The sequence below is a fragment of the Pyxicephalus adspersus genome, chromosome 5 (genome assembly GCF_032062135.1).
Source record: "Pyxicephalus adspersus chromosome 5, UCB_Pads_2.0, whole genome shotgun sequence".
Classification (NCBI taxonomy): Eukaryota; Metazoa; Chordata; class Amphibia; order Anura; family Pyxicephalidae; genus Pyxicephalus; species Pyxicephalus adspersus.
The window spans coordinates 81,459,753-81,485,091 of record NC_092862.1 but is presented as its reverse complement, the minus strand read 5'-3'; the positions used below and the strand labels follow the sequence as shown (position 1 = coordinate 81,485,091).

At 42.0% G+C, this 25,339-nt stretch overlaps 1 protein-coding gene across 4 annotated transcripts in view; it reads right to left on the bottom strand.

The window, feature by feature from the left end:
- COL15A1 (collagen type XV alpha 1 chain) overlaps positions 1–25,339 on the bottom strand; it is a 493,232-nt gene that overhangs the window by 331,679 nt on the left and 136,214 nt on the right. For all 4 annotated transcript variants that reach the window (XM_072411944.1, XM_072411942.1, XM_072411943.1 and 1 more), the window contains exons 8-9: positions 24,296–24,349; positions 1,886–1,972 (exon numbers count right to left, since the gene is read on the bottom strand). In XM_072411944.1, the coding sequence (XP_072268045.1) occupies positions 1,886–1,972; positions 24,296–24,349 (141 nt within the window). The remainder of the gene's footprint in view (positions 1–1,885; positions 1,973–24,295; positions 24,350–25,339) is intronic.

Below are 25,339 nucleotides of genomic sequence, written 5' to 3'. Positions count from 1 at the left end.
AATGCTGTCCATGCTGCATTTTACAAAGTTACAGCTAGCAGATAGGAAAAGGCAGTCCCCTACACAGCAATGTCTCCAGTAGGTACAGCTTCTACACTGTCCATGTAGCTGTTGGCCTCAATCTTTAATGCCATCATTGATTCGTCTCAGGGCTTACCTCGTCCTCCTCATGCTGTTACTGCTGCTGCTTGCCCAGTACCTAGCTGTAGATGCCAGTTAACATTGCTGTCCATGCCACATTTTACAAAGTTACAGCTAGCAGATAGGAACAGGCAGTCCCCTACACAGCAATGTCCCCAGTAGCTCCAGGTTTTACACTGCCCATATAGGTGATGGCCTCAACCACTAATGCCGTTTTTGCTCCGTCTCAGGGCCCACCCCCCACTCATCCTGCTGTTGGCTGCTGCCGCCTGCCCAGTACCCAGCTCTAGATGGCAGTTACCAATGCGGTCCACACTCCGTCTCAGGGTCTGCTGCCTCCTCCTTATGCTGTTACTGCTGCCGCCTGCCCACTGCCCAGTTCCCAGCTCTAGATGCCAGACTAGACTCAAGCTCAATAGGGTCTTCTTTCCCCGCTGATTCCACCAAGCCTGTTCTATTTCATGTGGTTTCACTACATAGTAGGTAGGAACAGATTGTAATCTCGTTAATCCTTTCATGTCTCCAATAGCTACAGCTTCTACACTGTCCATATGGGTGATGGCCTCCACCTCTTGCTGTTGCTGCTGCCACCTCCATTGGATGGTCAGTACTCCATTATTAAAAATAGTATTACAGACATCTAGGTGGCATTGATGATGCACTACACCCAGCTCTAGATTCTAGTTACCAATACGGTCCCCGCTCTGTCCCAGTGCCCACAACCTCCTCCTCCTGCTGCTGCCACCTGTCGGTACTCCATTCACAAAAATTGTATTACAGACTTCTAGGTGGCATTGTCCAAGCACTACACCCAGCTCAAGATTCCAGTTAACAATGCGGTCCCCACTCCTGTGAAGCCTATATAACTTGTAACAGAGCTGTGTAACTGGCTAATTTTTTGACTGAAAGACCCTCCTCAGGGACCTCTGCCTGTACTGTAAATCCTGTGTATGGCTTGTAACCGAGCAGTGAAACCTTGTGGCTAATTTTTGGACCAGAGGAACCCTGTCGTGGCCCTCTCTGCCTCTACTCGGAGGCGGGTATAAAATCCGACATGTTCCCTTGACCGCCTCAAAAATTGCCTTGCCAGCAACAAAAAAATGCCTTTTCCCCAATTGACTTTAATAGAGTTTGAATTCGACGTTTGTTCACCCAAATAATTTTGCTCTATTCGACCGAATAGCGGTAGAATCATATGGTGAGCCATTTGACCAACACTAGTAACAACAAAATAATCTTCACAGCTTAAGGAAAGGCTTTTTTTAGTTTTGAAAAGAATGATGAGAGGTTAAACCTTCTAGTTTTTACAGCCATGTCCCTGCTGGAAATATTCATCTCACTATTTGTTCAGGTAACCTTTTTAAAACTTTTAAAACAGAAACTAAAAAAATACAAACTTGGAAGTTATTACAATATACTTAATGCATATACTGCCTACACATTCAACAGTAAACGTATCAACAAAATAATCTTTAAAGTGTAAAATAAAGTAAAGGCATATTGTTTGTAGGTTTATATAATGAGCTAAAACTTTAGAGGTCTGTTTATAAAGTAGTAAATCTAACATTAACTGAAACATCCCCTGGAGGAAAATCTTCCAGGTCCTTTTCTTTTCAATGGCAGTAATTGTCTCTCCACCAATGAATATTTCAGTAATTGTCAGATTCATGATTTTTTAAACAGGCCCCATTGAATTTAATTATAAATGGGGTACACAAAGAATCAAAAAGAAAATTTTGCTTACAGCTTTACTTTCTCTTTTGCTGGAACCCGGTGGGCCAGGTGGTCCTGGAGGACCTGGAGGTCCCTGAAGTCCAATACCTTGTTCACCCTAAAAAATACAGTTCAGTTTATTTATGGTCCTACATACACACATGCCTAATTTCAGGATTTATGAAAAAGGCTATATTAATAAAATACAATAAATATGATGAATTCTCAATATACAGTAAATAGTATATATTGGTGAGCGGCAGTCTGCTGGGAAGTTAGACCCTGTAATCTGTATATATATATATATATATATATATATATTTAAATATATATATATTTAAATACACACACATACATACATATACACACACACACTTTTTTCTGCTGGTTGTTGAAAATTTCTGTTCTGGGTCTGGTTTTACTGGGACTCCATAAGAGCTAGGTAGGAACTTGCACACCTGGTCTGGTGCTAACCAGCATTAACAGTGAGTTAATGTCTGTAACTGTCTGTGAGACAATCTAAGTGTTTCCGAAGAGAGAAGCGTTTAACAGCCAGAATTCTATGCTAGTCAGGAGGCTGTACATTCTATAGACACCAACCCCACCAAACCCTAAAGATTGTTTCTTTAGCGGTTATGCTCAATAAAACACAGAAAGAAGTCCCCAAAAACAAACGTGATACATGGAATTACCTCACTGCCAACCTGCCATTTGATGCTAATCCCCAAAATTGGATTTTTGGATGTGTGCAGAACATCTGTGGACTGCAGCAGATCAGAAAGTCCACCTATACTGAACTGGGAGACACCCATAGGGCCTTCTTTGACATGTCTGCTGGGGATGCCTGGGACTACGGTAAATTCAATCTGAGATCCTGTAGAGATTGGGAGTTATCACCTCCATGCAGACACAGAGGGTCCACAATTGAGGATGTTTGGCTTACTATTTAAACCCTGCAGATTCCTGTGTCCCTTGCATGATTATTGTGGTTCATCACATGATCTCGCTCTGACTTGCCCAACTAATCCTGCATTACCAAATCAACTTTGGGACTTGGTCATTTGTTTAACCTGCTTGATTGCCTAGACCAGCCTTCTGCTGATAATTTTGCATGGTGTGTGCTCTGACTACTGGCTCCATATTGTGTCTGCAGACTCCTGACACCTGGGTCACCGAAGACACAGGGGAACACAGGGGACACAAAAAGCAACGGGATGCACAGCAGACATGGGGAACACTGAAACAGCACTAGACAGAGAACAGACAAGGATACAACAGACTGGGAGAGAAGGGTTTAACCCAGTAGCTGGATAGGGAAAGCACTCAATCAACTAACAGGTGTATAGTAAATGCTCAGCAGAGCTAGGTTAGGCAGTAGTGGAGACACGTTGCACAAAAGATGAATGCTGTGTATGAGCCAGGTAAATAGCCAAGGGCAGTTAGGAGGCTATTTCCTGATCGGCCAGTGGGAGGGGCAATGCTGAAAAAATTTGGAAGGACAGGTAAACCTGGTATCAGAGAGAGTGTACCATTTGTTAGATGGCAGTAAGAGATGTATATATACACCCTTCATCCATGTACCACAGCCATTTATGTAATAATAGTATATATATATGTACACACACACATACTAATATATATATTGCGTAAACAAATGTGCTTCAGGTTTACAACAGCTACAATTTGGGCATTTGCATATGCCACACCCCCGTCCTGTTGTTCCTGCAGGAGTCTTAACAAGCCTGATACCTAGGCCTTCCTAACATCCGGATACTTTCCAAACAAAAAACTTTTGTTGCTGATAAAGGCTAAATGTAAAGAAGCATTATCGCATTATCACATTATTCACCTGAACCTTTATCTATCTTCCTACAAATAATGGACAACAGTGAGATAATATCATTTACTTAGAATAACATGTCAAGACCCCAGCACAAACACATTTCTGAAGCATCATCTTTCAGCAATAATCAAACACTAACAATGTCCATCAAAAAACTTAAACAAAACTTTACAGCACAAATGAAGCACGGTAGTTAATAGCTACATGGTAGTTAATAGCTTTGTTAGGTCATTACAAAAAAAAAAATTAACATGTTTCTTTATAATTTTACCTAGTACCACATCATGAAAGATTTCCCTGAGAATACTATTGCTAGTTACACAACAACAGTAACAACAACAAAAAGTTAACATAATTAGAGAGGGAATAAAGCCATCAAACAGTACAAGGTGAATAATACATTTAAGCAGATAATTGTGAACTATAGGTATACATTAAATGATGTGGCAAACTGAAGTCCACGTGAGTAGGTCCTGTAATATGGGTTGTAGTGAGGCTTGTCCTCTTGTTGACTTCCAGGAGTAGGATAAGATGAGTCAGTCACTTGGTGAAATGAGATGGCTTGGTGAAATAGCAGTTCAGGATGGCAGCAGCAGAGGTTGTGTTGGAGTCCAGGTGGATACTTAAGCCCCCTGGCAGTCTAATTATGTCTGTATTTTTATCGTCACACTTACCAGTTCCTCGCTAAAGCACAGGCATCTCTAACCTGCGCATGCAAGCAGTTCTGACTCTGTGCTTGCCTTTGATCCCAAATTTTATCAGTTGCGCTCAATCCGCTGGCCAATCAGAAAGTAGCCCCTTTATCATCCCTGGCTTTTTTGCTAGCTCACACATTGCACTCATTGTTCGTGCAGCGTGTCGCCATTGTGCCGGGCCCCTAGTTCTGTTGAGCTAGTTCCTGTTCACCTAGTCCTTTTTTCAGTGTTTCCTCTGTCCAGCTCCTTCGGTAGCCCCTAGCCCAGTCTGTTGTTTCCCAGCCAATTTCTCTGTGCTGTTCCAGTGTTTCAGTCTGTCTGTGGATATTCCTGTTGCTTCCAGTGTCCCCTGTGCCTGCAGTGGCCCGTGTCACTGGTGTCTGTCTCCTGGATCCCTGGAAATCGACCCCTGGCATGTGACCTGACCTCCCTTGCTTGCTGCCTGCCTCGACCCCGGCCTTCCTCGACTATCCGCAACCTAGCAGTAACCAGAGGCGCAATATCCTTACCATCAGAGGCTCTGGAGAAGACCTAGTTACTGCTTAGAATCTGTGGCTTGGCCCTTCTCAGGGCTCACACCACCTCCGTGCAAGCCATAGAGCCTCCTAGTTGTCCTGTCCCTCTGTGCATGACAAGATATTTATGCTTGAGAAACTGTGTTTTTAAACAATCATGTAAACCTTATTGTGCAGTGACTCAATAACCTTTATTTATAATGAACATTATAAAACGTGAGTTGTCACATTGCTGCAGAGCAGAATGGTGGACCCTTCATGTCACCAGCCCAGTTGGCAACGACGTGTGTGGAGCGCAGAGCCTAAGCAGCTGGCCAGTCTTCACCAGAGCCTCTAGGGATGAGAATGTTAAGCTATAGGCAACTGCCAGGTTGTGGCCCCCGTGCACACAGAAGTCAGGGCAGGAGGCAAGCAGGAGTAGTCAAGGGTCAAAGCTAGAGTTGGTACACAGGAAATAAGCAACTGGACACACAGGCAGGAATAGCTGTAACCTGGAAACAGAGCTTAAGGGAACTCCTTGTTCAGGCAATTTCCAGTTGCCAGTCATTTCCTTTTATTGAAAAGGTCTTGCGGCAGATGGGAATCACATGACCCACATGTAAGAGAACTCACCACCAGAGGGCGTGCTGGAGCAGAGGCAACTCAGGTCGTGTTCACACTTCTGCTAGCAGAGGGAAATACTCTGGTCCTGTGGGGTAAAGGGGCAGCTCTTAGAGGATCACATGATTTAGACCTGGAAGTGACCAGCGGACAGGATTCCAGGGCTTATACTGCTGGCTGCAGAGGAATGTGGGGTGGGTGACACAGACAGCAGCAAACATCCCCTGGTCCTGCAGGGATCAGTAACTTGTGTAAATGTGAATGTATTTGTGTGTGTGTGTGCCTGGGGGGTTGGGAGTTGACACAGCCATTTTAGGTGGGGTCTGTTTGACGGGGGGTTGGCATATGAGACAGGACCTTGTGCTCTGTGAAGAACACATCGAAACAAACATGGCCCTGACCGAGGTATCCAGCATTTGAAAAGACTAATACAATAACATTGAAAGGGTTAGTAATTTATGTCTTAAGGCATGTAAAAAAGTTGAATGTGTATTTTTTTTTCATCCAGCAAACGCCTTAGCTGCTGTCGAACTTGATTTTTTTTCAAATTTTTAAAGGTATTTCAAGATGCCCAAGACGTTTCTCAATGCATAAACAATGGCTGGGATGGGTTTTCAGATAACTTAATCGGTACATTTTACACACCATTTTTTGTCATACTTATCAACATATTTTATCAATGTCTTTTTGTTAGTGAGGGTCTGCTGGAAATTTCTCCCGGCAGACACCATCGCCATTGTCTCGTGGGAAGCATATTACAAGTCACTGAAAATGTTTTTCATTCCCGGCCATCCAATGACTCATGCATGTAGAATATGCCGAAAATATTTCTTTTCAACACACTTTAAAGGATGATGAAGAGAGACCAATATGCTTTGCCTTTAAATTTTAGAGTAGTTTTTAATATGCCCCATATGGTACAATGAGAATGACAGGAACAAGCTCACTAAATCTACCTCCGGCCAACTCTGGCCAAATCTACGGCCAACTTTACCACATATTTGTAATGAAAAAACCTACAAAAATGTTGATTCACAGTCAGTGTTCCGGGAGCATGAATGGCATGAAATAGTTAAGAAGGACGAATTACTCATTAAACATTCTTTTAAAAATGCGTTTCCCCAAACCTCTAGATCCCTGTGACGCTCTATACATTGGTAGAACAAACACTACTACGCTCTATCAAAGAGTTGCACCTGATGAGACGGTGCACTACTATGATTTTACAAGGCTTTATGTATATGTTAACAAAACCAAGACATAACCAAAAGAACATTAGGAAATAATTTTTCAAAATATTGGCTACTTTAAAAAATACTTTGGAATTGCCGAAGTAAAAGTTTATCTGCTTAGAAATGTGTTTCCTGTCTTACCCAATAAAATTAACAAAAAGCTCCCACTTTGCTATAACTGTGCCTCCAATTCCAAGTGTACTCCCACACACATTTTTAAAAAAATTGTAAAACCAGAAGCAATTATGGGAAACAAACACACACAAAGTTTATCCCTAGTACTAGTAGTATCTACCTCAAGAATTCCCTGGTATTTCCAAAAACTTCTGCTGCTTAAATAGATTCCACATCACTACTTAAGAAGCACTGGGAATCCAATACTAGTGTTTATTTCTGCAGAAACCACTGCAGAAACTACCAAATGCTATCTGAAACCTTATCAAGGATACTTGCAGATTGCAAAAAAAGCCCTCTACACATGTGCAGTGACGTTCAAGGGAAGCCTTTCTGCCATCTACTAAGATGGCTGAATCTGTAATTGTAGTTACTGCGCATGCGCGGTCTCTTGCTCATGCACAGTAAGAAAAATGAAGTATTTCAGGAAAAAAGTTTGTCTCTAATTCCGGCAGTGCCAAATTTAAATGGGAAAACTTTCCTAACCATTGCGTGGAGTGTTTTTGACGCTGAAGCATCTGCTGAAGACCATGTCTGGTTTAAAAAAAGTTTTTTTCTTCCTGTTGGAATGTTTTTGCATTTTGAAAAAAAAAGTTGTTTTTGTATTTAAAATTTTCTTTTTTTCTTTTTGGTTATTTTTGCTCGTTTACATAATGAGAAAATTTAACTGGTATTATTTTGGTTTAGCTCCAGATAGCTCTCCACTCGCCCCGCAAGCAGGATTCCAGTTAAGGTAGAAATTTTTTTTTTTTTTGGGTAGCAATAGGTGTATCTTATATATTCATGTTTTTATATGCTAATTCATTATAGGGATAAATGCCCTGGCAGGAAACGCCTCAAAAAGACAAAGCATGAGGCCTCTCCTACACCTATCTGGCAGTCCTCTAAACGGGGACTTGGGACAGGGATGAGCTCCCCTTTAAATAGAGCGAGTAGGGAACAATCATCTTCCCATTCTGAGAACCAGTCGCAGAGAGGCATGTTGAGACAGAGACCGCAGGCAAGGAGATGAAGGGGTATATTGATTGGGCCATTTGGAGGGTTTAAAGAACCTTACAGGTACATGTTCGGACCACAAGGTTCGAATTTATCAGATTCTGAGTTAGAAGAAGGAAATTCTTTTTCATTTGATTTTTTATTAATCAACTCGTTTCTTCATGCTATCAAAAAAGCTATTCAGTTAGAAGAGAAATCTCCACCCCCTCCAAAAAGAAAGATATTTTCTGTTGCTAAAAAATTTTATAACATTTCCATTCATGGAAGAGATAAAGCAGCACTTTGAAGGTGCGCAAAACCTGATAGAAAATGCTTCTTTATGTCCAGTTTTCTGGGGGCGGCGCCAAGCTAGGTAGCTGCACGGAACTGTAGCTCCTGCCAGCTTGATCTGAATTTTCATTCATCTGTGCTCTGGCAGGCTTTTTTGAACCCCAGAGCATCAACATATCAAGTTTGGGAGCTGATCTAGAGGGAAGGCAGGTTCTGTTTTTAGCTCTGCTCTTCACTACAACACCCAGAATCGGAGCTCTTTCATCTTCAGGATCTCCTGAAATGCCATTGCCATCAACCCCCCCGGATCTCTCCTCTGCTATAGTTGATGCAGCAAGCTCCTCCCAACTGAGTGGCTCCACCGCCAGGGAAGTCGCTGACCTACTTTTACGCTACTTTGACAAGAAATTTAAATCGTTACACCTTGCCATTGAAATGGCTATTTCTAACATATCGTCTAACACTGCAAGGATTGCGGAAATGGAACGACGGGTCAGCGATCTGGAGGACCAACTTTTTGAGTGGCAAGGCAAGTTAACCATGCAATCCAACCAACTGGCATCAATGGCAAAGAAAGTGGAAGACCTAGAAAATAGCGACAGGAGATATAATTTTCATTTTTTTGGTATCCCAGAGGATTATAAGGTCCAGACCTCGAAAAAATGTTATCTGTTGATCTCATGCTTAGTCTCAACCTACCTCCCCTCACTGCCAGGGCATTTGAGAGGGTACACAGGCCCTGATCACTCATCTGCAGCTCACAAACTGAGACCAGTCATTGCCAAATTCTTGCATGGCTTGGACAAGGACACAGTACTTGGAGCTTATCACAAACAAAGAGAGCTTAAAGTGGATGAGGTAAAAATCCCATTTTTCAAAATTTCTCCGCCAATGTTGCCCAAAAAAGAAAATTATTCACTCCTATCTGCTGCCGCTTAGTGGAATCAGGAACGCAGTTTTCCTTGATGTATCCGGCCAAATTGCATGTGACCTTTGCGGGGGAAACCAAAGTGTTTGAAGACCCAAATTTGACCATTAGCCTTTTGCAGCAACAGGACCAAATTTTGCCTTAACACTGTTGGCTCAATTCAGTTTTGTTTTGAAAGCACTTTTTATAATAGTCACTCATGCTGCTAACAATTTGTTTACTTGGTCTGACACCAGCTACGGAGCACCTTCCTGGTTATTGTTTGATTATTTCAGTCAATTTCCAATTCGTTATTTTGTCCAATACATTTTTGAATGTTTTGACGTTTTTACTTGAAATATTTATATTTATAATTGAAAGCTTAATATTTAAGTCTTGCCCTCTGACTGTGATAAAAAAGGCAGATGGCATTTAAAATGCAATATGTGTGTTATAGTTTATTTTAATGTGGAAGCTCCATGAATGTGGAGCTCCATGAATGTCGGATCCTACTTTTTTTTTGTTCCAAGAAAAATTTTTGACTGTGACATTTGGTCGCAAGGGGTGGAGCCCAAACTGTTTACGTTTGGCCTGGACTCATTGAGACTCGCACTAAATTGGATAATTAGCGATCATGCGTATACTATTTTTCTCAGGCCATGGCTGTAAACCTGTCAGAATCAAATATGTCCCAACCTAATTCCGCTCTGCACTCCAAGTTAAATTTAGTATCCTGTAACGTAGCAGGACTTAATAGCCCACAAAAGTGAAGGAAAGTGCTAATACACCTAAAACGTAAATCTACAGATGTTGTCTTCCTCCAGGAAACGCACTGGAAATCATAGCCACCACTTATAAATCTAAGAAAAGAAGGGTGGCAAATATATTATGGAAAAATTTGCCTTATAAACTGCTCTCAGTAGAATTGGACGAGGAAAGTAGGTACGCCATGGTAAAGGTGGATTTGATAGGAACACTTTACTCACTCGTTCAATGTTCATTATATGCGCCTCCTGTTAACTCCTCATCATTCTATGCTCATATACTTCAGAAAATTTTGGAGGGAAGCTACCCTAATTTAATTATGGCAGGGGATTTCAATGCTGCACCTGACCCTAATATGAATAGATCTTCCACTGCAAATACTGTCAACGAGCCTCCAAGGGAATTTCATAACTTAATAGCCCAAGTTTATTTGGTAGACCCTTGGAGACTCCTCAATCCTACGGAAAGGAGTTATACATGTTATTCCAAGACACACATTTCCTTTTCTAGAATTGACCTCATGTTGGTGGAGGAGTCCCTTTTTTCCCGGGTAACCCATGCATCAATTGCAGAATTTACTTTATCGGATCATGCTCTGACTCGGATAACCCTTACAATTCCAGAACCTTTCCAAACTACCGGGCTTTAGGGATTCCCTAATTATTTAGCACGATCATCTGACTTCATTAGTATGGTTAAATGTCAATGGGCAAACAGTTTAGATGACAGCTTGGAACACTGGGATTCCTCTGTTTTGCTATGGCATACCATGAAAGTGAGTACATACCATGAGTATACAGCCCGCAAGCGCAAAGAATACTGCGCCCAGTACACTGATTTCCAGAATTAAGGGATCAAAGCTTATAGGGAATGTTTGTCCCAGAGAACAGAACCCTTGAAGCAAGCCTGGCAAGATGCAACCAAATGTTTCAATGCGCATGTGGCATCTAATGTAGAAACTAAATCTCATTTTATGAAACATAAGTTTTGCTGATGGGGTAAAAAAGTGGGCTCCCTGTTAGCGAACCTTACGAAACCCCCACAATCCTAAAAGATGTATCCTGACCACCAAAGACCCCCAAACATCGGTCACACTAGCTGCTCTGGATAAAATTAACTGTGTTTTTGAAGAATTCTACAAACAGTTATACACAGCTCAACCTTCATGCCACAATCTTTTGAACAATCTTTTACAAAAAGCCAGGCTCCCTAAACTTTTTTCAGACCACAAGGAGTTATTAAACAGACCCAAAGCTGCCGAGGAAATTTATAAAAAAAATTAAGTCGATGGCAAACCATAAAACCCCTGGCCCTGATGGCTATATATCAGAATTTAAAAAAATGACCAATACAGAAGTTACCCCTCTCCTAACGGAGGTAGATAACTCTATATTGCCACAAAACACACTCTTCCCGGATTTTACTGAAGCTCACACCATTTTGCTTCCTAAGGAGGGCAGGGATCCACTATTAGAATCATTCTATAGACCGATTTCCCTACTTACTATTTTGTAACTACAAAATATTAGTCAAAATAATGGCTAACAGTCTGCAATGTTTCTTGCCATCTATACTTACTTCACACCAGCTGGGCTTTGTAAAAGGGAAACACTCCATGTTAGAGGTACACTCCGCAATAGCAGCAACGATAGTAGCGGCAAAACCAAAGGCCCCCAAAATCAATGCTATTAGGCCTGGATGCTTAGAAGGCCTTTGAGTGTAATGGCCCTTACTGTATGCAATTTTGGCGCATCGTGCATTTGGTCAGGTTTTCACATCATTTATTCAATACATTTACAACTCTCTAAAAACAAAACTTTTTATAAATGGCAATTTGTCAGCCCCAGTGTCTATGTTTAGAGGGACCTGCTAAGGATGTCCACTATCCCCTATTTTGTTTAATCTAGTATTGGACCACCTTGTTGCGTCTTCCAGAGTTTTCAAAGATTTTTGAAGGTATTCAGATTGGAGATAAAGTGCTTAAAATAACAGCCTTTGCTGATGACCTACTTCTGTACATTCACTTCTGTAGTAAACCGAAAAGGAGTTCGGCAGCTGTTGTTGAATTGCTGCAACAATATGGAATCATATCAGGCTATGCAATCAATTTAGATAAATCAAAGGTACTATATTTAAATAAATACACTGAGCCCAATTGGAGCCAGCAATACCCATTTGTATAGTGTAAACACAAACTGAAATATTTTGGCGTCAAGATACCCAAATATCTCTCCAGACTCTACTATGGTAATACCCCCCTCTTTGGTGATCCATTAAAGAACAGCTACAAAAATGCATATTGCAGCTCTCCTATGTAGGATGCATAAATCTAATTAAAATGATCAAATGTTACTAAATATAATTAGACAAACAGATCTCCAAGATATCTATAAAGCCTTTCGGGCTTTTATCTGGGTAGGAAAGAAAGCTAGACTGGCTATGTGTATACTCCAACAACTGGTTAAAAATGGAGGGCTTATTTACCAAATATTGAATTATGTAATTGGACAACAATTTCCAGATATATTAGAGACTGGATACACGGTACTGCTTGTTATGCTAATTTTTTCCTGGAACAACAATTGATCACAAGCAGCCATCTGTACATGCCGCATATGCACAGGGAACTACTTCCTCCAGAAGTTGTCCAAAAAACCTCTACTTCACTCTTGCTGGTATGTCTGGCACAAAATTTGATACAAATTCTCTTTAAACAGCCATTCATCCCTATTTCTTCCATTGTGGAGAAATGGAGATTTCCCTTGGATACTTCGAGAACCCTGCGAGCAATGAAAGTGAAATCAGTAGACAATACTTTGACCTGCAAGGTCATCTCGCAGTCAGCTATTGCTACACTGTTTCCCTCTCTAGGACTATAGTCCTTCACGTATCCACAGCTGAACCCAGCCAAAAAAGCCATCACTGAAACATGCAACACCTATAGAACTGTGTTAGAATATGAAAACAGAAATACTGGTTCAATGATGGTTCAAACGTTTTCCAGAGCTTACCCCACATGATATCCTTATATTATTTTGCAGAGCTTGGAAGGCATTGTCCTCTTCAATATATAGGGAAAGGACTCTGAAACTTTACCACTATTCAAATATTTCACCTAAGCGTTCTTACCAGATGGGTCTCAGTCCTTCCTCGCAATGTTTAAAATGTGGCCTCTTGGAGGCAGAACTATATCATATGCTGTGAGACTGCCCTAAAATACATTATTTTTGGAGGCGGGTTGCGATGTATGCACTCCAAAAGTTGGTAAACGATTTTTCATTAACCCCTGAATGTGCAGTTTTCGGAGAAGTGTTATTTCATGGTGCAAAGGTTGCCAAAGGCTGCAGGAAACTTTTGATAATTTCTCTGGTAGCAAAGGAAACCATTCTTCATAACTGGATTACAGCAACCCCCCCCCCCCCCCCCTTTTATTTACACTATTTTTGAAAAAACTGTGGTTTGTTTTTGAGATGGAATGGGTTGAAGCTTCTCTGGACAAGGAAACATGGGCGGAGTGTTTTTTTGGAGTTTAGGAATCAAATATAGTAACATTATCTTTGGATACAAGTATAAGAGTTTGCAAGACCTTTGAACGAAAAGAATGGTATGCCTACCGTCTTTTGGACAATGATCCTCCAACTGTTTGCTGATTGTTCTTTTTTGTTTTTTTTATGCTCCTATAATTTGTAACACTAGCCATATTTGATTGTAACTTTGTCAACCAGCGATTCCATTGTTTGTGATATTTACTACGCGGCAACCTTACTGAATTTGTTTTGTTTTGCATATTGTATTATTTCCTCTTAAAAATTAATAAAAATATATTTAAAAAAAAAGAAAATGCTCCTTTATGAACAGATTCACAAAATTGTATCCAATGAGCGAAAAGGATCAGAGGTTTTTGATGTTAATCCAGCTGTGGATTCTCTGTTGCAGCGATTGGTCAGGGATGTGGTTCTCCCTATGTAAAATTTGGTAACCTTTAGAGACCCAATAGATAGAAAGACGGAAAGGGGTCTCAAGAAAATTTATGGAGCTGCAAGGTTACCTAGCTGGCCTGGGGTGGCACTTACCTCCCTGTCAGGAGCCTTATTGGCTTGGGTGCAAAGGTCCAGGGATACAATAGAAGGTGAAGCAGAAAATTTGTCAACCAGAATCTGTCTAGAGAAAACATAGCTAACAGCAGATTTTCTGGCAGAAGCATCGCTGGATTTGGTCAGATTGTCAGCAAAGATAATGACTTTTTCTGTGACGGCAAGAAGGGCCCTTTGGTAGGGACATTGGGTAGAAGAATCAGTGTCGAAACAATCATTATGCTCTATACCCTTTGAGGGAAAGTTGCTCTTTGGAAAGTCACTGGAAGATGGAATCCAGAGGGTAACTGGCGGAAGATCGGGTCTGTTACCCCAAAAACGGAAGCAACAACCATTTGCAAGGCACAGCTGGGTATCCAAAGAAAGTTGGTGAGATTTTAGAGGAATGCGGTCCTGGGAATACGCACGTCAGCAATGGAAGGAAACTCAATAATCCTTTCAGGTGCCAGCCAGAACAGGTGTTGTGCAGCCAGCCAAGTCATCAGGCAAGCAATTCTGAAGTTGGCTATACCCAGGTACTGGAGGTTGGTGCCCGCCAACTTTAAAATTTGCCAATGAATAGAAACACAAACTCACAGATGCCTATGATCAGGGACTCCGCAAACAAATTCAGAAGGACATTGCTTCAAAAAAATGTGTCAGAAAAGAAAACCATAATTGCGTATGTTGAAGAACCGGCGAAGTTTCAAGCAATAGTACCTGTTCCATTACAAGAGCGGGGAAAAGGATTTTATTCCAGGCGATTTCTGGTACAGAAAGCCTCGGGGGATTTTTTTCCAGTAATGGATCTGAGAGACCTAAATCTGGATCTCGATCTGGAAAATGCATACCTACATGTTCCTATCGCTCAAAAAGACCAAAAATATTTGAGGTTCAGCATAGGAGATTTTCACTACCAATTCACATGTCTGCCCCTCGGCCTGGCTACCCCCCTAAAAACATTTTCCAAGGTGTTTGTGGCACTGGCGGCTTATCTGAGGCTTCAGGGAGTATGACTATACCATTTTTGCGACATACTAGTGCTAGCAAAGTCCAGGGATCAGCTTGTGAAGGACAGAGAGTGTGTGTTGGAAACTCTGGCTCACTTTGGATGGCTAGTGAACTACCAGGGAGTCAGCTAGTTCCCACTCAGGTGATGGAATATCTGGAAATGAAGATCAATTCGAAAATCTTGAAGGTCTTCCTGACTCAGCAGAAGATCGAACACCTATTCTGCAGAACCCCAAGAAAAAAGGTGAGAGGTTGCATGAAAATGTTGGGATTCATGGCAGCATATTTAGCGCTAGGACCATGGGCCAAAAGGGACATGAGAACACTGCAAGTTTTCTATCTCAGTCAATTGAAACGAGAGTCCATGGAACAGGTCATTGCCCTTCCAGCTTCAGTACGGAAGAAACTGTTATGGTGGGCATCGGTGAAGAATCTATTGAGAGGGGTGTCCCTGGTGAAGGAAGGTTGGACAACCATTATGACAGATGCAAGTCTAGCTGGTAGGGGAGCCCATTGCGACAGACAGTTGGCTCAGGGCCAGTGGTCATCACCCATGATGGGCGAATCCTATGAGATGAAACTGGAAGCTGCCTGGCAAGCTCTAAAAACATTTGCTACTTACCTAGAGCACAAGAGGTTGAAGATTATGTCAGACAACAAGACCACAGTGGCTTACATTGCAACACAAGGGGGAACAAGAAGCCAAAGACTATTGCAGATACCAGCAAAGATCTTTGGTTGGGCAGAACGATATTTGCTACATCTGACAGCAGTATACCTTCCAGGAAAACAGAATCAATTGTCAGACGCTTTAAACAGGTCATTTCCGGATCCAAAGGAATGGTCCATAAGTTCAAAATACCTATTCCCAATTTTCCAGCAGTGGGGAACACCAGTAATAGACTTGATGGCATCACCCAACAACGCTTATCTCCCAAGGTTCTGTACGAGGTTCCACTGAAAACAGGCATGGGCTCAAGATACATTCTCCATCAGATAGAACTTTCCGCTTCTGTATGTTTTTCCGCCGATACCATTGAATATGAGGGTCCTCCTAAAAATAGGAGCAGAAGCAAACCAGGTAATAAAGATACTACCATATTGGCCAAGAAGGCCCTGGTTCGCCCTGATGATTCAAATGCTGATGTCTTCCCCTTGGCGTCTACCAGATCAGAGGGATATGTTCGTTTCGGGCAAGGAAATCTACAACCATAAAAACCTACATCAAAATATGGAAAAGGTTCCTAATAATGTCTCAAGAAATAGGTTTTTTCCCCACGGAGCCTACAGCAGCTCAAATACTGGAGTTCTGCAGTCTTCGCTAGAGAAGGGTCTTAGCTATAATACCATAAAGGTACAGGTCACTGCCTTATCAGCCCTAACTTTTACGAAATGGGCAGAAGATGCACTGACCCAACAGTTCCTAAAAGCGGCAGTAAAGATCAGGCCGCCAGTAAGGTCTTTATTTTCATTGTGGGACTTATCTTTAATGCTCAAAGCACTTTTACACTCTCCATTCTATCCAATAGAAGTTTGTTCAATGGAAAAATTGACATGGAAAGCGGTGTTCCTGACCGCTATTACATCCGCCCGCAGGGTATCGGAATTGCAATTTCGATCAGTTAGAGAGCTTTATTATTCTGTCTCATTGGAATGGGTATATTTGCGGCCTTCTCCACAGTTCCTTCCAAAGGTGTCCTCAGCCTTCCACATAAACTGGAAAGCAGTGTTACCATCGATTAGGCAAGCAAAGAAATGGCTGAAAAGGATGACTCAAGTAAATTAGACATGGTCCAGATAATTACCAAGTATGTTCAAAGAACTAAAGGTTTTAGAAAGAAGGATAACATGTTTGTGTTTCCTAGTGGTCCAAAGAGGGGTCACGTGGCCCCAACAAGGATCATTCTTTTTGGATCTTAGACACAATTAAATATGCCTATTCCCTTATAGGGCTACCTCCCCCACAGAAAGTGAGAGCCCACTCAATGAGGGGCATCTCAACCTCATGGGCATCCTATGCAAAAGTTTCCACAGAGGGGCGTGGTCACGCTATGGAGGCTTGAGCACGCTGTATCTGTGAGCTCCATGCAGCTGGCGGCTTTTTTCTCAATCTGGTCTCCCCACTCTGTGTCATCCTACCTCACCCGCTCATGCCTCACAAGCAGAAGACGCCAGGTGCCTCCAGGACTCGAATCGCGGTCTCAAACAGTTTTTCACTCTGGCTGCAGATTCTCCTGCAGCGGCTATGAAATCCAAGATGGGGCCGCAGCATGCCTCAACGCACAGACGCCGAGTCTGATGGGGATGCCTCAGTTGATTTTCCTGCAACCTCCTCTGAGCCACCCTGTAGTGTGGACCCGTGCCCTCTCATTCCTATGTTGTTACTTGTATCTTCAGCTACACTTATGGAATCACAAGTAAGTGTCTATCCCACCGTACACCTGGAAACTAGATTGAATCAACTTCCTTCTAAGGATAAACTAACAGGGGTGGTGAATTAGTTAGCTACTTGAATTGAGAATTCACTAAATCAGGAAATAGAGGGGCTGAGACAGCAGATTTCAACTGTTACTACTAGAGTTGCTGTGCTCGAGTCTGCATCCTCCAATGTGGAGACCCGTCTTTTGGCGTTGGAATCCTCCTCTGCTACTATAAAGCCTCACGTCAGTTCCCTGTATTTGCGTATGGAAGATAATGAGAACAGAAACCGCAGAAACAACATCAGAATTAGGGGCATCCCTGAAGCTACTGCCAACACAGACCTAAGTTCCACTGTTACTGCTATTCTTAATAGCTTCTTAAACCGTTAGCCAACTGCTACCCTTGAATTGAATAGGGTCCATCGGGTGAATGGGCCATGGGTTACTAACATATCCCTATCCAGAGATGTACTATGTCGAGTGCACTTCTACAATATAAAAGAAGAAATAATGCGTCAAGCGTAGTGGAATGGTCCTATGAACTTTGATGGGGCGCCGGTTCAATTGCTACCAGATTTGTCCAGCAGCACATTGAGAATGCGACGGGTATTGCGACCCCTGCTGGATGTTATTCGTACAGCACAAGCCTCCTACAGATGGGGCTACCCATTCCATTTGTTGATCACTAAGAATGACTCTGATTTTGCGTTCTATAGACACTCACAGCTTCCAGCTTTATTTGAATTTCTACAACTACCACCGATTGATTTTCCAGAATGGTTGGCCATGCCTATGGAGGTCCCTTCTATCTCACCAAGGAACGCAAGACCACAAAGTACTCAAGGCAGATGGCAGACTGGCTAGTACAGGCCCATTGCTCCGCCCACAAGTTGGACCTAATGAAGCCCAAGTATTGTGGCAATGCAAATTGGCTTATTCAATTGTTAGTAGTTTGAGTATATGGTTAAGTGCAGCGGACCTTTTATAGATCGCTATTTCTTTGCACTAAAATGCTTTATTTGCACTAGAAGGTCTATTTCTGTTGACGAATATTGTGTGCTATCTAGGTAATACTGGGTGGTTGTAAGCATATAAATGACTAATGTTGGTTTGGGTGATTTAGTGGAGGTGGGTCTTACTGGGATCATCCCGTGTTTGTGTATGGGGGGTCCCAGAGAGATTCAGATCTCCGATCTTGCCACGGACTAGGGACATGTTACCATGTGTATCTACTGTGTAAATGTTCTGGTGGAATAGTTTTAAAATGGTGTGACTATTTTCTGCACGTTACTTATGCAGGTATTGTGTAACCTGTGGTTTATTATTGGTTGCTTAAAAGCGGGTTCTTATAATATATTTGGTTATGATAGCCGTCGGCGAGCATATGCTCGTCTCTGTGAAGTACCTCCTCCCCACTTAGGTTGGCTCCTCCTTCTTTGAAGGTTTTTATAATTTTGGAGCCTATAGGAATTAACATCTTGTATTTTGTTTTCATTGTTTTTTGTTTCTGTCCTAGTTCACCTAGAACACGCGTCCTACCTAACCCCTCCTATCTCTTTCCGTTCCATGGCATTGCAAATCACCTCTCAACGTAAAAGGGCTAAATTCCCCTATTAAGCGCTCTTTAGTTTTAAGGGAACTCTATAGATGTAAGTGTCAGGTGGCATTTTTGCAAGAAACCCACTTTAAATAAGGTCATGTACAGAATGACTGATCGTTACTTTGATAAATCATATCATAGTACCTCCGCTGATTCCAAATCCAGGGAAGTCTGTATCTTACTCCATAAATCGGTTCGTTGGTCACTGCTAGCCTATTGCACTGATCCTGGGGACAGGTATGTTATGATTAAGGGGTCAATTGACTCCCATATCTATACCTTTGTCAATGTTTATTTTCCCAACAATGGCCAGGCAATATTTTTGGATTCATTACCTAAAATTATAGAGGACTTAAGCGAAGGTACACTGATTGTGGGAGGAGATTTTAATTTTGCTCCCAACCCTTCAATAGATGTGACAAGGGGTGCATCGGCTATGTCTGAAGCAGCCTTGAGGAAGATCAAACGCCTTCTACATACATACCAACTAGTGCATATTTGGCTTATTTTGCACCCAACCGAGAAAGATTTCACCTTCTATTCCCACATGCACAAAACATACTCCAGAATTGACCTTTTTCTCATCAAACACTCCTCAATAGCGACAGTGATATCTGCAACTGTGGGTGTAATTTCTATCTCAGATCATGCCCCGGTTACTCTAACTGTGCAAGCATCGCCAACTGAACCGAAATTTTCCTCTTGGAGAATAAATGACTCTTTACATGAACAAATTGAGGCTGAGCTCAGGTCTTATTTTCCAATTAATGGTCCTTCTGTGGATAATCCGCTTCACCTCTGGGAAGCACACAAATGCTATATTTGAGGTTTGTTCATTCAGTTGGGTCATAGGTGCAAAAGGGAGAGAGAAGCGAAATAAACCAGCTTCTGGCAGAGTTGCATGATTTGGAAACCACTTATAAGAGGCAGCATACAGTGGAAATCGAACAGCAAATCGTGGGTATTGGAGAGCGTATTAGAGAGATACTACGGTGTAAGACCAAATTTATGCTTACCAAGTGCAAGGGATATTACTATGAATATTCTAATAAATGTGGCAAGGCTCTTGCTCAGGCACTTCAGGAAAAGAGGGCTAAAACTTATATCCCTTCAGGCAGGAGGGTGCACACCTCTTCAGACATTGCGGAGACCTTCAGGTTCTTTTTTGACAAATTGTACAATTTGGACAACGGTGCTTACATTGAGGCGGATCCCACGAGGGCCAATTTGATCAGAGCCTATCTGGGCTCTTCGGGACCTTCCCTTCTGAGGCGGTGGAGTCCCTGGGGGCCCCGATCACGGCGGAGGAACTGGCCTCGGCGGTTACTAGAGCGGCCACTGGGAAAGCACCAGGCCCTGATGGCCTAACCTTACCGTACCATAAGAAATTTCTTTCTGTACTCTCCCCAAACTACTTAACGGCGTTTAATGCCCTGACGGAGGGGATGACGCTACCCAGAGACTCATTGGCAGTTCATATTTCCTTAATACTTAAGCCTGAGAAGGACCCCAACTCATGTGCTAGTTATAGGCCGATTTCCCTCTTGAATTGTGATAAGCTATTCAGCAGTATTCTGGCAAAACGCCTGACGCCTTTGATCCAATCTATTTTACACTCAGAGTAGAGAGGTTTTCTACCGGGTCGAGAGGCTAGAGACAATACGGTAAGAATGCTAAATTTGGTCAATTATATTCATTCACATAAGATTCCAGCGCTGCTGCTGGCAGCAGATGCTGAAAAAGCCTTTGACTGTGTTGACTGGGAATTTTTGAAATACACTTTGGTGCATATAGGTCTACCCACTGCCTTGGTGACCTGGATTGGGTTCTTATACTCCACCCCAATGGCACAGGTCAAAGTAATTGGTTTATTGTCCAGACCCTTCTCCATTAGTAATGGCACACGACAGGGGTGCCCTTTATCTCCCCTTTTATTTATACTGGTCTTGGAACCTTTTTTGAGGCATGTCAGGGCAAACCCAAGTATCCATGGGATTGAAGTGCAAAATCAGGTACATAAAGTGGTGGCTTATGCAGACGATCTCCTTTTTTGGCTCATCTCCTAGGCTCTCTTTGCCTAATTTTTTAACCGAGATTAGTAGGTACTCAGTGTTGTCCAAGTATAAAATCAACCCACAGAAATCGGAGGCACTGTCCATCACATTATCTGGTTAGTGGAGTCCCTGACACCATATTTTCCCTTTAAATTGGCGAAATCCGCCATAACATATATGGGTACTAAGATCCCTAGAGAATTTTCCTCGGTGGTTAGCTTGAATTTTCTGCCCCTATTAAATGCAGTGAGGAACTTAAAGCGGTGGAAACAACACACATTCTCCTGGTTCGGTAGATGTAACATATTGAAAATGAACATTATGCCACGTTTATTATATTTGCTCCAAACCCTCCCGGTCCATATCCCACAACAAGTGCTATGTCTGGGGGGATGACAACCCCCGCATTGGGCGACGGATTTTATGGTTACCTAAGGTGGGTGGAGGTATTCTCTTTCCTGACCCACTGCTGTACCATCAAGCAGTACATGTGGGGCGAATAATAGACTGGTGCAGGAATGGCGGTCACAAACCTTGGGTGGCGCTTGAGGGAGCTATTGCTGGTACCCCATTAGCGGGGGCTATGTGGTCCCCACCAGGCACACTATCTATTATTCTCAGGATACCTCTAATAGGAACAACTCTCCGTGTTGTGCAGAAAAATTTCCGAACCTCTGGAGTACCTACCTCTCCCCATTATCTCCTATATTAGGACACCCAGGGTTTCGCCCTGGCATAACTGACCCCGGGTTCTGTTCTTGGAGAGAGCGGGGAATTTTTAGAGCATTACATTTTTTGAGGGGTACGGAATAGACACACATTTCCGATCTGTCAGCTGCTCATGAACTTCCAGAGTTGGTGCCTGGCGCAGTTTACAACTGCATCATTTTCTCCGCTCTCTCCCACTACCATCCATTTTTGTGTGTTCTCTGTCACAGGTGGAAGTAGTGTGTGTAACCACGGGCTTTGTTCGGGGGACTCTCTCTAGTGCTTATCAGTTGCTGTTGACAGACCTCACCCCCTCATCTTTGCCATTTTTAAATAAATGGGAATGTGACCTTAACACTACATTCTCCCCAGAACAACGGAAACGCCTTTTGTACACAGGTCATAAAGCTGCTCTTAGCAACTTTTATCAGGAACTGAACTATAAATTACTCACACGGTGGTACAGAGTACCGACGGTACTAGCAAAACTGTCTCCGGGAGTGGATGATCGGTGCTGGCATTGTCAAGCTGCAGCTGGTTGTTTACTCCACATATTCTGGAAATGCACAATGTTGATCCCTTTCTGGTCAGGGGTAGCGGCGGTTATTGAAGAATTGACAGAGGTAGATATATGCAACAGACCTGAGCTAGCCCTTTAACATTAAATGATTGGTCTAAAAAGAAATACCACACCTCTCTGCTTAAGCATCTTTTAAATGCTGCTAAAGCCTGCATTCCTTCCTTATGGAAACAGTCCTCTACCCCCACTTTATCACACTGGTAAAGAAGGGTGAATGAAATTATGACGATGGAAGGTCTTGTTACCAGTCGTGATGGGAGATCCGATAAATTTCGTAAAACCTGGTTTTATTGAATACAATATACCACCACCCAGGCATGTCTCTCAGTTCAAAGCGAGGTTGAGAATGCTGACGATCTATTTTAGTAACAAAGCTGCTATTGATTTTGTAGCTCTAGGTTCCCAATCACACTATATTTGGCCAGTATTCAGTCCGGCCGGCAATGCCATACCCCTCTCCCCCCCCCCCCCCCCCCCACTTTTATCTCTATTTCTTTTTTGTTTAGCCTGTTAACAATATGCCTATTATAATGAGAATGATGATTATTTTGGATAAGTGTATGGCTCAATGTTCAAAGATTGTATATAAGTCTGTTCACTGAATAAAAAATAAAATTATAAAAAAAAAAAAGAAAAAAAGAAGTTTCCACAGAGACTATTTGTAAAGCAGCCAGTTGGAGGACTCCCAACACCTTCATCAAACATTACAGACTAAATGTTTTTCAGAACACAGATTCTGAGTTTGGAGCCTCAGTGTTACGCGCAGCTCTGAAATAAATATTTTTAATTTGCAGCAATAACGTGTTTGAAGTTTTCTTTGCCCTCCCTCAATTAGGGTTGCTTGCTACATCCCATGTGTTCACCCTCAGGAGGAGGACCAGGAATAGGGGAAATTGTTGCCATACTTACCCGTATGTTTTCCTTTCCTGGGAACTCCTCCTAACGGCGTAGTTACCCACCCTCTCTGGTCTTGTCGCAAGGCTTAAGACGGAACAGGGAGGTAAGTGGTAGGGGAATTTTTATTGGGAAAAGGTGGTCCTGGGAGGGGTCAATCGGGCGGGATTACCCATGTGTTGGAGTGGACAACATAAATTGTATAAAATCAGCATTTATGCATATTCCATTTCAAATAATGGGTTCAATATGACTGTTGGTGAGCCTTAAAGGGAGTTGCCTTTGAAATGTCAATGCGGACAAATCTAGCAGGATGACTCCATCTGGGGTTTGGATCCAAAGGAACTGGAAGGAAAGTTAACACCTCCTTGAACAGGAAGATTACACTATACCAGGTGTGAGGTATGGAGCTTGTGCATGGAAGCATCTACTTCAAAGACTTCTCCAATCATATTGCCTGGTGTATAAACATACCTGCTATCTGATGACCCCCAAAAGAGCCAGAGGACTGGCCCCCAATGCAACACTGGCACCTATTGGAGAATATCAGCAGGCACCTGTGAGCAGTGTATTTCCAGAGGTGGGAGGACACCCAAGTAAGGGGTGGATGCATGGGTGTGGCTGGATGTGGCCAGGGGTCCTGGAGATGTATAAGAAGGGACAACAGCCACAAATTATTCTTTTATGCTGATATATATCCTATGCCTCTTCTTCCAAATCTCTTATCCTTCTATATACATCCTATATCTCTTAGACCTCTCTTACTCATTCATTTTCTCTCGAGCTAAGGTGCAGGGTACGGACACTTTGCGTAACGTATCATTTTACTTTGTGTATGTAATTATTATTTAGCTTAATTGGAATAATTGTTGATTACTTGTTAATTCCTTTCTCTGTTAATAAGTATCTTGTTATTTAAGATCTGTGTCATTATTAAGCTAATAGAGACTTGGTGAAGATAGTGTTTTTCAAGGAAAGGGATAAGGGAAAGATTTTTCCTACACCATGTGTACACCTTCAGGAGTTCCCAGGAAAGGAAAAATATGGATAAGTATTGCAACAATTTTCCCTATTTTAGATTAAAAAATTTATAAAAAAGCATACCTTTTCTCCTTTAGGACCAGGAATTCCCTGCAGGCCTTGAGCACCGCTTTTACCCTAAAAAAAACACACAGACAATAAAAAAAAGGCTTTTTTTGGTACTATACAATCAAATATAGGCACTTTCATTTTGACTTTGAGAATATAGTAATATTGCATAGATTGCAAACTAATAGCTAAAACCTGGAAGGAAGAACATGATAAATGCATGTCTATAGCATATATTTTTTGGATAACAGCCCAAATAATCTTTACACTGGAAAAGAGAATGAGGGAAGGCAACATTGAAAAGAGGGACAAAAACAGTCAGAAGCAAAGAAAAGCACCAAACTAAGTTCCATGATGCAGTTAGTTGGTTTATGGTTTGACATACATGGCCTGATTCATCAATGAAATGCGCGTACGCTCAATGCACAAGTCGGGCCCGAGTTCTAGTAAACTAGCCTGCCAGTTTCCTGCAAAGATCTCGAATACGCCAATTAAGGCGATTAATTTTCAGCTGCACGATTCAAAAGGAGATGTTAACCTGAATTGTGAGGTGATAGCAATTGATTAGCCCACACCTGTGCCCTGTTCTGTGCGCATCTCTAGTCTATTTTACAGGTCAGTTTGAATCTTTAACCACCTGGGCGTTACACTGATGTCTAGATTTCTGTACCAAAAGCGTTACAGGTTTTCATGAAATTTTTTTTTTTTTAAATTGTAGACCTGTAACTTACAGAAATATGTCCGAATAGGGGTCTAGTAGATATAATGAATAGAAAAAATGTTTGAAACACACAATCATGTAAAAAAAAAAAAAAAATTATTTTTAATAAAATTAAAGGAAAAACACAAAATTCAGCTTAAACAAGAATACATAAATAAATGAAAAATACTGAAAATGCGATAATTCGGTATACTGTATAGTAATATATTTTTCTAAAACACCTCCCTAGTGTCCGTCACATACCTATAGACAAAACCACATAAATATATTTTCTATTATTTTGTATTGGATTGGATACAGGACTTTGTATTCAATCCAATACAAAATGAGAACAAAAT